Source organism: Seriola dumerili, unplaced genomic scaffold (assembly GCF_002260705.1).
Source record: "Seriola dumerili isolate Sdu_G_001 unplaced genomic scaffold, Sdu_1.0 BDQW01000068.1, whole genome shotgun sequence".
Classification (NCBI taxonomy): Eukaryota; Metazoa; Chordata; class Actinopteri; order Carangiformes; family Carangidae; genus Seriola; species Seriola dumerili.
The window spans coordinates 11,146,110-11,161,681 of NW_019174323.1; the positions used below are offsets into that span (position 1 = coordinate 11,146,110).

At 42.1% G+C, this 15,572-nt stretch overlaps 2 protein-coding genes across 3 annotated transcripts; both read right to left on the bottom strand.

Moving 5' to 3' along the window:
* Positions 1 to 2,621: 2,621 nt before the first annotated feature.
* Positions 2,622 to 8,731, bottom strand: pgap3 (post-GPI attachment to proteins 3). 2 transcript variants are annotated; one of them, XM_022743527.1, is made up of 8 exons: positions 8,338 to 8,731; positions 7,202 to 7,299; positions 6,827 to 6,979; positions 6,662 to 6,724; positions 5,964 to 6,025; positions 5,741 to 5,877; positions 5,212 to 5,416; positions 2,622 to 5,008 (listed from the first exon to the last, which is right to left on the bottom strand). In XM_022743527.1, exons 1-8 carry the CDS (start codon positions 8,606 to 8,608, stop codon positions 4,945 to 4,947), a joined length of 1,053 nt encoding a protein of 350 aa, XP_022599248.1. In that variant the 5' UTR covers positions 8,609 to 8,731; the 3' UTR covers positions 2,622 to 4,944. The 2 variants fall into 2 exon arrangements, with proteins under 2 accessions (XP_022599248.1, XP_022599247.1); XM_022743526.1 differs by having other exon boundaries at positions 8,314 to 8,731.
* A 2,551-nt stretch (positions 8,732 to 11,282) lies between these two features.
* On the bottom strand, positions 11,283 to 13,211 carry LOC111219734 (myosin regulatory light chain 2, skeletal muscle isoform). Its single transcript, XM_022742494.1, has 5 exons — positions 13,110 to 13,211; positions 11,825 to 12,005; positions 11,636 to 11,714; positions 11,476 to 11,524; positions 11,283 to 11,384 (listed from the first exon to the last, which is right to left on the bottom strand). Exons 1-5 carry the CDS (start codon positions 13,143 to 13,145, stop codon positions 11,283 to 11,285), a joined length of 447 nt encoding a protein of 148 aa, XP_022598215.1. The 5' UTR covers positions 13,146 to 13,211.
* Positions 13,212 to 15,572: the final 2,361 nt, after the last annotated feature.

Below are 15,572 nucleotides of genomic sequence, written 5' to 3' on the forward strand. Positions count from 1 at the left end.
TTTGGCTCATTGTCTCATGCTGCAGAATGAATCTGGAGCCGATCAGACACCTCCCTGATGGTGATGTGTGATGTATAAGAATCTAGTGTTTAAAACCTTTGCACAGTACTGTGTTTGCAGAGTTTGACATGAGAAGGCTGTTTAGACTTGTACTTACCAGCATGATTTTGTGACATCATTTGAAAACCAGTTCGTGCTCCAGTATGCAACTTACACAAGTGTGATGTGGAAACCTGAAACCTCCAGCGCACATACACTGAGACAGTAGGAGACATCTTATGTCCAGCAGTTAAACTTTTGAAAGGAAAAATATTTGCATTGCATAGTACTCGTAGCTTCTAGATTTTTTTAATGAGGGAAACATCTAATGTCAAAAATTTTTTACCATGATCTTTTACGTCTTTGTGAAAATACAATAATAACATACATGAACTGTCAGTCAAAGCAGAGTATTTTTATATGTCTCTAAACATGTCATGAGGGGATCTTTAAATAGGCTGCTTGGCACCCTCAAGCATGACAGTTCAATCATCCTAACAACCTTCAGAAGTCAAGTGATCAAGGTATCAGATATGATGAATCAAACACCAAGTATTTACCTCCTTTACTTAAGTAGCAGTAGCAATAACTATATTTAAAAAAGTTAAGTAACCGTAGGCGAAAGATTATCAGCACAAGGTTCTTAAAGGCGTACTCCAGTAGTCTAGAGTACTCTCATAAAGTTGAGGGGCTCGTGAGAGACAGATTTTAAAAGGAAATATCCTCACTTTTAGCCCCAAGTATGAGTTGCCCCAAAAACACAGGATCTCACATTTCCCATTATGCAATGATAGGGTTTTTTTTTTTTTTTTTAAATATGTGGTTTCATCTGTCAAATGAATCTACTGGAGAAAAAGTACAATGTTTCCGAAGTTTAAACTAGTACAAAACTGAAGCACTCGCATCTAGTACATATACCTCAAAATTAAACATTCACCTTGCCCCAGAATTCATCAGCCTCCCTTAAATTAGTCTGTGTTATTATACTTCATTTTACACTGTTATGTTTACAAACTCTAGCATCATTCTGGATATTCCAGTCCAGCTTTCTTTACCAGTGGATTTTTGGCTGCCATTGAATGTATAAAAGGGAAATGATTTGCATTATTCCAGCTTGGAGCATCTTCATGTTACTTTCATTTTTCTCATGCCCTTAACTTCATGGTCACAAATCAGGAGTTGAAGGAGGAAGAATAAACTCTATTCATCCAAATCTATCCACTCTTCCCCACCCACAGCAGCCAGGGGTCAGAGTCCAATGTACTGCACAGAGCTACCAGGAAACAACAAAAAGCTACTCACTGAGCCAGACAACACAAAGATCCAGACAAGGGTTAGTGGTCCTGGTCCTGTTTAAATGTTTAGTTCCCACAAAAAATAAGCTGATTTTCTGCAGCTCGGTGTCGCTGTGGCAAGGGACGGAGCCAATTCAGCATTCTGTTTGTAGGATTTTCTCAGCCGTAAACTCCTGGAGAATGAATAAAACCAAGTTTTATTGGGAGGTCTCAAGCATCAAATCTCGGATAAATTTGGCTGGTTCTGTTGAAACATGCAAATCCTCATATAAGTGATAAAAGTTTACATTAGGAGTTCAGCTGTGCAAATGCAAAAAAAAAAAAAAATGGCCCAGTAGTCAGATTTCCTATAGACTTATAACATGACAAATCATACAGGGAAGGGTTGCAAGAACTTGGCTGTAATTGTCTGGGACTCATAAAACATTAAATTTCATTGGGGGCTTTATGGGTTGAAAAGTGAGGAGGCCGACAAGTGGGGGAGAGATACTGTGTAGAAGTGAGTGAGTCCAAGGACAACTGCTGCACAAACCACAAAAAATATAGTTCCTACAAATTTAAGAAGGGCTTGTTTTGGACACCCAGTATCATCGCACAGTTTGACTTGCTTGCTTGGATCAACAGGCATAACAACTACAGGCCCAGAGGAATGTGCCTTGGTGATATTAGAGACATAATGAAAGCCTGCGCATTTAATACTGGCACAAATGGTACAAGGTCAGCAGGACCTTCAGACTGCAGTGGCAGAGGGGAGGGATGAACCACACACGATACATTTCACTTAGAGTGGAGTCACTTTTTGTGTCCCAGCGGCGTGACGCTCTGTTAGCGCCTCGATCGAGTCTGCTGTTGAACAGTGGTGGAGTGTAACTCATTTCAACCATTTGTCATTATTCATTCAACAACTGAAGTTAAGGACAATCATGAGGTACTCGTACTTTAGTTTTAGGCAACTTTATACTATTTAGAGTAAAATATTGTACAACTATTACTACTATTACTTTCAAAATTAAGATTTCATGTAAAACAATAATGATGACCTTATAAAATACAGAGTAGAGAGTTTCTTGAAACCAAAAGTTTCCTGCATCTGTCTATTTCCCTCCTACATTTCTAGTCACTGGTATTTAATAGTGTAACAATTCCTCCTGTTTTCATGCATATTCAGAGGATTACTCTAACAGATCACTGAAGAAGAGAATCACATTCACACTACAAAAACCAAGTCCCGTGTAGGGAAGAACACACAGGAGAGCCTTATCAACAAATACACTTTTATTTGTTCCATTTCTTTAAGATTTTTTTTTCTTTTTGGTCAAATATTCGATGTGAGGTGGAGGAAAGTGCACTCAGTTGGAGAGGTGATGGTGCACAGGGCAGCAGGCAGGGGGCAGTAGATGATTGGGGGAAGTGGAGAGACTTGGTTACTATTCAGGAAGAAGGAAATGAACAACAAAATGATTTACAGAGCAAAAACCAGAGTTTGTTAAATGCTAATTCCTCTTGGAACGGATACCAATGTAATGATTTAGCAAATTATTTTCTCAACAGTAGACAAAGCATTTGTAGTTTTGAATAAGTTATGATTTTGTGATGTATTGACATGACATTCTGTTCAAATGGTCATTTCTTGTTTTTGCTTTTTAGATGTTTGTCACAGCTGGGCCTCAAACACCATTTCATGAATGTCAGTGGTTAATACTGTAAATATTAACCAATATTAACCATTAACTAATATAAACACTTTTTGCCAATCAAATAAAATATGTACTACTAATTTTTTTTCTTATCTCATGAGGCCAATATCTCTAACATGATTTGAGGAATCTTTTTGCCACCCAGACCAATGACAACCTCTCCATGTGTTTTGTCCTCTGTCTTCCCCCACCCCCATCACAGGCTGTCAGCAAAGCTAAATTTACCCGTTGTCTCACACGCATTCAGGCAGCAAACCTTCAACATATACATACACACACACACACACACACACGCACACATCAGTATTTTTTACAAAAGGATCACACACAATCTAGCTCTCACGCACACACGCACACACATACAGTGATTCAGTTTATGATGGCAAAAACAACACAATGTCGAGTCAAGGCAACGTGTACACACATACTGGCCATTGTTCACATTCTCACACAGAAATACAAAGGCATGGGCAGAATTTCAAACAAAAACGCACGTAAATGTACACACACGCCCATAAAGTGCACATATGGAAGGGAAACTCTGAGGGGTGAAGACATACATGGTATGAGTTCAAGAGTTTTGCTCAGAGGGAAAAAAAAAAATCATTTGATACAAAAAAGAAGAAACATGCTCATTGGCTAGCAGGTTCTGATACACTGTGTAAGGCAGACATGGAGGGAAATGGAGTATTTTATATGATGGGGCAGGTATCTGTAAAGCAGTTGGCTGTGCGTGTGTGTGTGTGTGTGTGTGTGTGTGTGTCTGTGTGTGTGTGTGTGTGTCTCATTCTGGGGAACATTGCAGCAAGAAATGCAACCAAATCCAAATACCGGGTGTCAAGCGAACACCTAGACATTCATTCTCACACACACACACCCTCTAACCCCAGAATTTATTAGAAAACTCTTTATGGTTTTAATTCCTACCTCAATCATTTTCTCTTCCCTTTCCCTCACGCTTAAAGGCAATCCAGGTGAATTAAAATAATATTTCCATTTTATGATCATCGGGAATATCCCCACCCAAATTAAAAATCCAATAATCAAAGTAAAACAAGATAAAGCACAAACTGGTCAACAACAATGGAATTAAAACAACTAAGGCAACTGATGAAAATGAAAATAAAAAATCTAAAATGATAATGAAGAACATAAGAAAGAAAAGCAGCAATGGAAACAACAGAGGCACAAAAATAAAGGTGTGATGGTGAGAAAAGAGAAAAAAAAAACACAGTCAGCTAGAATGGCCTCCAAACATAAACCCCCTTCCCCCTCTCTCTAGATCAATCCGCTGGCAGCCCCCTCCCTTTTCACAAGGGGCACCTCTCTGTGTCCGCCAGTCCACTTTTGGCACAGATGAACCCTGACACATGCTGTACCACATACAGTAGGTTAATGATGGCCTGGCAAGTGATTTGGTGCCATCTATTGTCAGCCACGGCAAACTGCCATTTGTGCAGAGCTAAGCGTGCTGCACTTCCAAGAGCAGTTAAGTTAAAGCATGGGCTCGGGGGATCAATTTCAGGAGTCAAAAGGAAGCAGGATGTGCACCCGAGTCATTGCAGTCGAAAGCGTCAAAAACTGGTTCTGCTGCGGCAGAAGACAAAACTTTTTCCTTCGTGCTGTTTTGCAGTTATGACAGATGACAAAAGACTTGTAGCGCACACGTCAGCACAAGGCAAAGTTAAGTAGAACAAGCATCAATGGTGATAATTCTCATTTTTAAAAAAAGAAAAAATTAAATACAAGAAATTTAAACTGGAAGAATGTAAACAAAGGCGGCTTTGATGGAAGTCATACTGGTGTCATGCATGTCATCTGGGAGGCTGAGCTACTTCCGTGTTTGGGTGTCCAGCTGCCCTGATTGGAGGGGTGCAAGGGTGCAGGCGTGGTGAAGAGGCGATGAGCACCTCCTACTCGACTTTGACACCCATCTTCTCTGTGTTTAGTAAGTAGAGGCTGTCGTCTATCAGGAAACTGGAGGGAGAAAAACGTAAGGATCATTGATGAGGTATTGAATTCTATTAGTATTCCTTTTTATTCTCTCCTTCCACACGCACACAGATTAAACCAACATTTATATAAATACGTATTACATATTCCTTCTTCAGACACTGCCTTAAATGTGTTTCTTCAGCTATGAAACAAAGGGGGTGGTGGGAGCGAGTGAGTGGTCGAACCTGTAGAAAAGGAAGTGCACTGGGATCGTGCTGAGGTGCCACACAGCATGAGCATCTAAGACCCAGAGCAGCGGGGGGAAGTCCAGCAGCTCCAGCAGGGCCAGACCGTGAAGCAGCAGCACCACCAGGCCACACTTCCACCAGTACGGCAGGGTCCGCCGGTTCTGCCAGCACCAACACAGCCACCACAGGAGGTTCACCATACCTGGAAAGATTGAAAGGGAGATATGGAGATATGGTTCTGGCTGTTTGGAGGAAATATGGCAGCTTAGTATGAAGTGACAAAACAGGAGGCAGGGCAAATAAAATGGCAGGGTTGAAAAGAAAATACACCAATATAAGAGAAAAGTAGTGAGGTTGAGCTGGGAGCCATTGGCATTTAAAGACATGATGCTGTTTAAACCATTCTACCGGCAGACTGAGTGAAAATTTAAAATCAGTGAAGAGAAATAACAGCTACAAAAGATAAAACAATCGTTCTTTCCAATCAAATGCGAGCTTCAATGTGACTTTCGAGCATTTGCTGTACCGATGGTGGCGTTTGCAGCCATGTTGTAGCCGTAGTCGAAGCTGACAAAGGTCAAGTAGGACACATGTGAGGTGAAGGCCAAGATGAGCAGGGCTCCCACCATGCTGGACACCCCAGGTTGCCTCAGACCCAGTGTTCTGGCAAAGAGAGGAGGTTGACAGTATGAACAGAAATAATGTCATTAGCGTAGTGGGTCACGTGGAACACCTGTTCTAAAGCTTACCTCACACAGCATAGGTAGATTGAGTAAAGAATGACTGCTGTTGCACAGAAATAGTCCATTTTCTGCAAGAGAGAAACACTTTACTGACATCAGCATCAAAGCTCGAGAGGAAAAAACTTTCGTCTGTTGTACAGCATGTTACAGAATGTGTAGTGCACTAAGCCGCAGGGCTTGACAGTAATGACATTAGGATGTTACTGATTGTCTAAGCTCTTTAGCCAATAAGACAACAAAACACTAATCTCAGCCGGTGGTCTGGCACTTGGTAAGATGTTTTCAGCAGTTTAACACTTGGTTTACAATTAAACTGCATCAAGTGGTTTTTCTTTTTATTTGACAATCAATCAACTGACTCCCTGTGATGTAAAAAGGACTTGCTCTTAGCTGCTCTCAAATCATTGTTTAGGTTTGCTGGTCTGTGTGCTGAAACAGCTCTCACCAACTGTATATATAAATAGCAAGCAGCTGCTGCCAGCTCACGAGTTTACTGGACAGATATTTTTCTCACGAATGGACCAAACTGGGTCCATAAAGGTGAGAGATTATTAAATTTAGATCATCAGTCAGATGGAGTTGGAACAGGTTGGTGATAAAAACTTAAGCCAATGATTCTTTTTGCAATGACTTTGCCATCAATGGAACAAAAATCACTTCATGCAGCTTCAAGTTGACAGAGACGCCAGGCACTTAACCATTACCTCAGTGAGATAGGTGTCTCGGGTGTGAAACACTGTGGACCACAGCCAGGCGTTAAGAGATACCTAAGGGAATACACACACACATACACACACAGGGTCTTGTTACATGCCCATTAACGTAAAGACAGAATAGCACTGGTGCACTTCTGTGTGAATTCGACTCACCAGAGAGAAGGCGTTGATGGTGTGGTACATGGGGCTCTGGCGTGGCACCGTGCTCCGATAGCGCAGCAGCATGAGAAGGCAAGCCAGGCCGTTAAGCAGAGAGGCCAGGGCAGACGCCGGTTCCTCGAAACACAGGAAGCGTGCAAATGGCCACTATGAGAGATAAAACACATCACCCATAATTTCACAGCATTTCACTCAAAGCAGACAAAACCAGTATGGGAGCACTTGGAGAGTCTTGTTTGAAAGTCTGAGTATATAACCTTTAAAAAACTATAACAGAATCTACTAATTGAAGAGAACAGGATATGATGATAAGATTATGTGATGAAGCTCACTGCGATACACATACTGGCCTCTGTAATGAACACAAACCTTGCCGTGGAACTGCGGGACCCTGTACCCCTCAGCCTGGTAAAGGCCCACGGTGGTCCACATGCATTGATAGCGACAGTCGTCACGACATGTCCAACCTGCAATGCAGCAACAAAGAGAGAGAAGCTGAGGGGAAACACCTGGCATTAAAAACAGGACACGGGCACAAGTTCCCAGTAGAGCTGCAACAACTATTTATTTTCATCGATTATTAATTTGGCCAATCATTTTAAGTGTCAAAAAGTAGTGAAAAATCGCCATCGTAATTTCTCAGAGCCGAAGGTGATGTCTTCAAATTGCTTGTTCAAAATATAATTTACAATAAGATGGAGCGAGAGGACGTTTCATGTTTTTGCTTGAAAACTCAATGAAACAATTAATAGATTATCAGAAAAATTTCTCATTATTTTCCATTGACTGACTTAACAATTTCTCAACTACTCAACTCTAGTTCAATTACAATGCAAATTGTAAAACATTAAAACATTGACTGATCCCTTCTTTAATAGACAAGATGTGCTCTCCTTATATTTGCAGCAGTAGTGAACTGGGCACTACTCCTCTTTAGTTGGTCTGAGCTTGATCAAGTGGTTCCTCTTATCAAACATAGAAATTAGGGATTAGATAGTGTGCCAGTTTGTTGTTTTTAAATCTCACACACTTTTTATTGGTGGGGGGTTTGTTGCCAGTTGCAACGAGAAAGTATTGTCAAGTCACTACAGCATTAATTTGCATTTTTTTAGAGCCATCTAGAATACCTACACCGCACAATTGTTAATGAGAGGGTGGCGTTACAATAGACCTTTTGTCACACCTTGCCCTTCCTGAAAAACTGGCTTTCAACTTTTCAAAGCTATTTGAGTTCATGAAACAGCAGCACATGCTTCATGAAACGTCAAAGATGAGAAAATGAATTAAAAGCCATGTCATACAAAGCGGCACCAGCAGAGAGCAGTTACACGGAGCAGTAAACACTAAGTGAATGCAAACTGTTAGCAAAGACAGTCAATGGTTACATTTAGCAAATGTTAACGATATATTATCACTAAATACAGTTGTTATACTGCTGAAAAATCTACAGAGTGCTAGCCAGCTAAGTTAGCCTAACTTACCTGCCAACGGCAACAACAACTGACCTGTCAGCGCCATGTACTGCGGCTGGGTAGACTGGAAGCCCCGTAGCCGAGCTCCGGTGCAGTTGGTCCGGACACATTGCTTCACGCAGTCTCGGTATACCGGCTCCTTGTCGCCTTGGGAGGACTGTACTGTGGTCAACGACAACAGGAGCAGGACGACAGTAGCCAGAGCGGGGAGTCTGACAGATGTGCAGCGGGGTAACGCTGAGGCCATGGTGGTAGGTCTCGGCCCGTCAGGACTCACAAAGGCACGGCAGGACGACAGCGGCATCGATGGCTTCCACAGCCGACGGTGCACATTACCATAGGGCCATTCCTAGTTTGAGTTGACAAAGCAGGCCTGAAATGTTTTACAGTTACAGTACTGTATGTCCACTGCTCCCCTGCCCTCTGATCGGGGACAAGTTTCACACTCGCACACCTTTTCCGGTCACCATTTCCAAAATAAAAAGTTCTGGGGAAGCTTTTGGTTATATAGAGTGACAAAACATCATAATAGCTGTAGTATTACTTTATATTAGGTTTGAGCTCTACGCTTAGCCCCGAGAGAAAAAATCTGTTTTGTTAGCGAACTTATTTGGTAGAGTCAGACAATCAGTACCGGTATTTTTAAAGACATATTTTGTGCTTTAATTTTGAAGGCTGAATGTTTGTTTGTTGTAAGTAGCTTCACATCCTGTTTCGGTTGCTAACGTCACTAGGCCACGTGATTCATTGATCTTTTGCACCTTGCGTATGAATACGTTTAGTAGTAGATAGCCTATCTTTTTTTTTTTGGTTTGTAATAAAAGTGTAGGCTTTTGTAATAAAAGTAAGTAATACATGCAAACAAAATATATTAAGATAAGAAAACACATTAATATCATTTAGGAGTTAATATCTTGGAGGATTAAAACTGACGTTACATGTTACATGACCACAATGGTGATACGAAAGCAGAAATTCCACACAAGGAACTTTCCCTGACCTGATGATGATTCAGAGGATCACCGTAGTTAGGGTTAGGGTTACAAGGACTGTAGCATGTCTTGCAATCCACCCATTAGTTTTTAAGACATATGATCAAAAGCCAAAACAAGCCATCTAATATTTACTGAGGAATTTCATTCTGGGCCAAAGTGGTGGAGGGACTGCCAGACAGGCAATGCCATACCCAGACTCTTGCTGCAAGAATAGTTGAATATAATGTATAATTGAATACAAAAGGCTGAACATTTTTATTCATGTGATTATTTATTTTAAAATGACTTTTGAAAATGTTTTTTAAATATATAATCCTGGCTATTTTGGTGTTCCACATGAAGCAAGCTTGCTTTTAGACTCCCCCCCCTGACTAGTGTGTATTCTCTATGAAAACCAAAACTAAATTAGTTGCCTGCTCAAATTTCACTTAACAGAAGCTTGTAAAATTGAATCTAGCAACCATTCATTCACAGGCTGCAAAGCTGTAGAAACCTCTTCCCTCCAGCTGTGACTTCTTATGAGTTTGAAGGTTGTTAACGTCTGTGTTGTGGTTCTTATATTTAGATGCTATGTACAAGGTGAATGTACAAAGATACACTGGACAAAAAAAGCTTGTGTAGAGAGTACGACACATAGGCAACTGAGCATTCTTTCAGTTGTATATCTTAATCTTCCAATCGCCAGACATTATTAAACTTTTGTTATAACTTCTTCAGCATACACACTATGAAATTTTCTATGATGTCACAGTTATTAACGGTTCAGTAATGGCTCAGGACTTCTGTTGCAATAATCCATGTTCTGCAGTTGATCTGAAGACAGAGTGTTCTGCTCAAGAGGTACAGAGTGTTCGTGTATTTTTAGGTGTTTTGATTATTTTCTCCCTCTGTCCTGCACATGTAGGGGCATGAGTCGATCCTACCTGGAGAACTACTACTTCTCCACAATTATTAATCACCATTTGAAAGTACCCAATAATGCTTCAGTGTGCAGTCAGTGCTCTACTGGGCTGTTCACGGTCAACCAGCAGTGCTTTCACCCATGCCCCCACTTAAACCAACAGACACAGTGTCGTACGAAAGATAATGGATTTTATTTGTGCTTCTTTATTTGTTACAGTGGAGACATAGACACAGTCACAACAACAGGAGAGAAACAGCAGCGAGAAGGAGGAAGGAGAGTCCAAAACAAAGCTGTTTTACTTTTGTTTATTTCTTTCCTGCCTCCCACTCACCATCTTTCACCATCTCTTTCTCTATTTACAAGATTTAAAGTTTTAAAAAAACCAAGCTTTCCTCTTTTCACTGCAACTTTTCCTTTTCTACCTGTGTATAAGCGAGTGAGAGACAGATGTAAAAAAAGAGAGGGGTAGGGAAACTATTATAGTACAGTACCCCCACTCTTTTACTGTGCAGTCCTCTCCAATACAAACGAAGGGACAAATCCATTAAACACTCTGTGTCGTGTTAAGACTAACAGACCACTTGGGTCAGACTGCTTACTTGTTTCAAGCAAGTGACTGTGCATGCACCACAGCACCCAAGGGAAGTTTTTTTTTTTTTGACTGACCGCTGTATACACTGGACTGCATAGGCATACAACCTGCGCGTAGGTATGATGCATGCACTGTTGGCCTCAACACAGAAGGACAGAATGAGTGATGGGAGGAAAAGGAGGAGGAACAAGAGGCAGGGACAGAGATAGAGAGAGTGTTTCGGTGTCACAAGATTATTTTTATTGAAAATAATCCCATGTTCCCCTGTTGGTACTCACACACAAACACCCCCACAGCCTTCAGTCCTCTCACTGTGTCTCAATCTCAATAAAGGAGACAAGTCTTTTCGTAGTGAGCTGGCAAGCGGAAAGAAAGGGCCGGGGCGCGAGCGTGTGCAAGGAAGCCACGGTGTTGGAGAAGAGGGAGTGAGTAGATGGTGGAGCGGGTATGGGTTTGAACGGAGGTAGAGATCTTGGTAGAGGGATATTTACTCCTCCTTGTCCTCTCCGTGTGTGATGACGTAGCAGATGTTCTTGTAGTCCACATTGCCAGCCACATCAGGGGGGAAAGCAGCCCACAGGTTGGTCATCTGCAGGGGAGGAGATGAAAGAAATGACCTACAGCCCTGAACAACCTGACAGAATGTGAACACCGAGTGAGACAAAGACTGATCAGCTCACCTCCTCAGCGGTGAACCTGTCGCACTGGGTGGTCAGGAGCTCCTCAAGGCTGGAGAGGGAAAATGGAGAAAAATAAGTATCCTATTCCTGTCCTATCCTGATTCAAGGCTATACGCCACAAAATGCGGAGAGAGTTGTGAGTAAAAGTAAAAGCCCTTACAATTCCTTCTTGATGGAGCCGGTGCCCTCGGGGTCCAGGACCTTGAAAGCGCTCACGATGACGTCCTCGGGATCAGCACCTATAGGTAAAAGCAGGCCAATTATTCTCAATTATAAAAGATTTAAAAAAAAAAAAAAGAAACTCAAAAGAAGAAAGGGTAAACTGAGTCAAGTTTCTGTGTCAGCGCACCCTTCAGCTTCTCGCCGAACATGGTCAGGAAGACGGTGAAGTTGATGGGGCCGCTGGCCTCCTTCACCATGGCCTCCAGCTCCTCATTCTTCACATTCAGTTGGCCCATGGTGGCCAGCACGTCCCTGAGGTCGTCCTTGCTGATGATGCCATCTCTGTTCTGGTCGATGATTGTGAAAGCCTGCCAGGGAACAGTGACATAATATCTCAAAAACCTTCACTTGTGCCTGATTCGTTGCGCGTGTTGCCATACCGGAGGTCCACCACCTCCTCACATGTCACTCACAAGCTCGAAAACTGACAGCTGAAATAAAGCTAATTAAAAATGAAAATTGAGATTCTCACGTTTCTCACAAGTCCGTATCTTAAGACTTGCTTATGATGATTATTTGTGTGAGATAGTCTGCCAACATAAACGTGTAAATGTGGAGCTGTTCTCCACTTCTCTTTCCACATAGCTGGGCAAATCACCCGGTGAAACCAAAGATGGCATTGGAAACCTTTTGGGACTTGGCAGCTGGTCGGCCACTTGTCTTTCTAAGGTGTTAAAATGGTCTCGGAATGGGAGACAAGCCCCTTGCGACATTTAAGGAGAAGGTATTGATTACAGCTGTCACCCCCCCACTCCCCACCCCCTTCTCCTCCCTCCTTTTTGCCTTATGACTAAATCTTCTGACCCTGTCCCAAATGTTCTTTCACCTCTTAATGCCTCTAAAGAGTCAGCCAAGCTACTGTAGCCACTGTATTGTCTTTCATTTCTACCTGTGTACTGAAAGAAGACCCAGTGAGGCTCTTGATTTTTGTAATTAATTTCGTTGTTGAGCCCACACCCTCAGATATTATGAAAAAAACTTTCTTGCGGTAGACTCAACATCTGATCTATGAACGTCAAATGTTTTCTTCTTCTTTCTACCTCTACCCCTCTTTCCTGCTTTGATTAATATTGCTGTCCCCCAGCTGCTGGGCAGCATTCCAGTGGGGTCACAGAGCGAGTGTTTGGAGTCTCGGAGGAGGATTACTGAGCTACCACAGGGGAGAGGTAGCTGCTGTCATCAGAAAAGCTCAGATTTACTCCCCTGTCATGCTGATGAGGACATTTTTGCTGTCATGCAGGTCTATATCTTTCGGAAGCTTCCTCACATTACCTCTGAGGTCAAATGATACGTGGAGTCATCGGTTATATGAACGCCACAAAATGTCCCTTTTCTCGCATGGCCTTGAAGGACCTCATATCTGACTACCAGAGAACATCGAAGTGCGTGATATGTGATGAAGAAAATGTTACCTCCTTGTACTCCTGGATCTGGCTCTGCTCAAACATGGAGAACACATTGGAGGATCCACCCTCACCCTGCTGCTGTCTCCTCTTGGCCTTCTTGGGTGCCTGGGAAAGGATGAAAGGTAAAATACACGTCAAACAAACAAAACATCAAGCAAACAAATAGATCCTTGCTAACTCTGAGGAAACAATGTAAAGACTGTCCTATAAAGGACACAAAAACTTCTTAACTGTAGGTTTTAGTTACTTCTACATCCAAATTTCAAATTGCTGGGATAAACAAAATAAATCTCTCTGTATTGTGGATTTTGACAAAGTGCCATTAGAATCACACATTCTTGTCCACAGGTGATTTTTTTTTCTTATCAAAGAAATCTGCCCTTTTAAAATCGATCACTCAGTTTAGGGTAAAGGACTATGTAATGGCTTTGGGGACTTCAATCTTAAGGTAATGATCCCCAGACAGATTGTATTTCAGTATTACATCCTGGTTAAGGATTGAGATGTTAGCCAAACTCCAGCTCAAGCCAGCAGATAAAAGTAAGACTGGGTCCACATCCACAGTTTGGGAGGCTCAGTTTAAGAGACTCCTACAATTTCACTTCATGGGATGTTGGTAATCCAGATAGCAAATGCATCAGTGATGCTCTCATCTCAGTCAGTTTTAGCGTAGAGAAGATCCTAGATCCCTAGAGACTGTTCCTCCAAGCAACACGGCCACACTCACCATCTCTCAAGTTTGTGGGGTTGTTGTTGGTCAAGAAGAGAAGCCTACGCCAAGCCGATGTGACTGACATGTAAGTATTGGAGCCTTGGGGCCTTATATACTAGCCCACGGGGGGCTAACTTTAGCCACACCATCAGGTTTGGCAGGAAAACAGAGCTGAGGGAAAGTAAGAGAAAGAGGGAGGAGCGAGGAGGTGGCGGGGCGGATCGGCTTACCGATGCTCCAAAATAGGTCCCAGGAGTCTTGGAATGAGGTGAATTCAATGCCAACATACAGGCCTGACTTTGGTGTCATCTGTGGACTAATATGGCCAAAGTGACAGACAGGACATGCTGACGGACAACTGAACTGTCGCCGTACCCTTCTTCTTCTTCTTCTTCTTCCTCCTGACATACTGGGAGTCTTTGTTGTGGCTATTTTTGTTTCTTTTCAATCCACTGTGAGAGAACAAAACCCAGTGCACTGTATGATGACGGGCTATTGCTGCTTTACTCTCTTGATACCACACAGAACACACAGAACAGTTATCCTGCAGTCAACCTGACCAACGCTTTCTAGTAATTAACAGCATGAGATGCCCAAAGTGCCAACATTTATTTGCAGTTAACATAACTTTAAATCATCACCTGTCTAAATGATAGGTTTGGTCTGAGGTTTGTGCCCACTATCAGATCAGCAGTGGCCATCAGAGTTTATAAACAGTCGTGAAACTTGAAAACAGTTGGCTGCTGGACATTGGTCCAGCTCCAGTAATGACACTTGACCACAGTGCCCCTTCCATTAATGAGAAATGAAAACAGTTCTTTCATACTGACACAAGTTGTAGGGAATACTTTGTGGAGACAGTGTATGCTCAACTTGCAAATTGTGTTTTGAAAAAGAAAAATTAAATGTACGCCACATGCTTCACAGAAACAAAAGCAGAGCTATTCAAATGTTTATGTACAGTTCATTCAAGTTTCCCCAAGGCAGCGGTTTTTTTCATGTTTTTTCATTGTTTTTTGCGCCTGTAAACGTACAAAATGAATGTCTGTTTCTGTGGTAATTTGTCACACATATGATGGGAAACAGCAAATGATGATTGGACTAAATGAGCAGCTTTCCCACTACGGATGCACTAATTTGGGATGCTCCTGGAGGTTCCCAGTATAGTTGCTTTGGAATAGGGAGACAGTGACCCACCCACCTAACTCCATATATGAGCTAGATAGGCTGCCATCAATCACGTCACTGTACACCTAAGGTATGTATTGGGATACAGCAGTAGCGCGAACTGATACTACGTCCTCAGTCATTTGTAGACCTTGTATTTCAACAGACATAATACGACCTAATTTTTCCAAAGGTAAAAATGTTTCTGCAACATAACTGTTTTATAACATATAACATTCATAACCTATAACCCTGTGATTTTACCTGATCCAACATCCCGCCACTTTTAATTTGAAAATCAGAGAGATATTTGCAGAGAAGCAATCAGAAATTAAATGCTACGTGAATAAGGTCGCGAGCAGAAGAGCAGCCACTTCAAGTATGGGCTTGAAGGTGAAAAGAGAGAGAGCGAGACAGAGGGAGAAAGAGACCAAGCTCTGTCAAAGACCATAAAAACAAGACAGCTGTACAGACTGAAATAGCTCTGCCACCCCCTGTCATTCTCTTTCTCAGCCATTTTGACTCTCTTCTAAAATTCAACAGACTTCACCCTTCTTGGCCTGCTGTGCCCCCACACAACTGCTGTCCTT

Coding starts and splice junctions, on each gene's coding strand:
- LOC111219734 (XM_022742494.1), bottom strand. CDS start 13,145: ATGTTTGAGCAGAGCCAGATCCAGGAGTACAAGGAG. Junction 12,006..13,109: donor AGATCCAGGAGTACAAGGAG/GTAACATTTTCT, acceptor GTTCCCTGGCAG/GCTTTCACAATCATCGACCA. Junction 11,525..11,635: donor GGCTCCATCAAGAAGGAATT/GTAAGGGCTTTT, acceptor TTCCCTCTCCAG/CCTTGAGGAGCTCCTGACCA.
- pgap3 (XM_022743526.1), bottom strand. CDS start 8,608: ATGCCGCTGTCGTCCTGCCGTGCCTTTGTGAGTCCTGACGGGCCGAGA. Junction 5,878..5,963: donor ATCTACCTATGCTGTGTGAG/GTAAGCTTTAGA, acceptor TCTCTTTGCCAG/AACACTGGGTCTGAGGCAAC. Junction 5,417..5,740: donor GGCTGCAAACGCCACCATCG/GTACAGCAAATG, acceptor CAATCTTTCCAG/GTATGGTGAACCTCCTGTGG.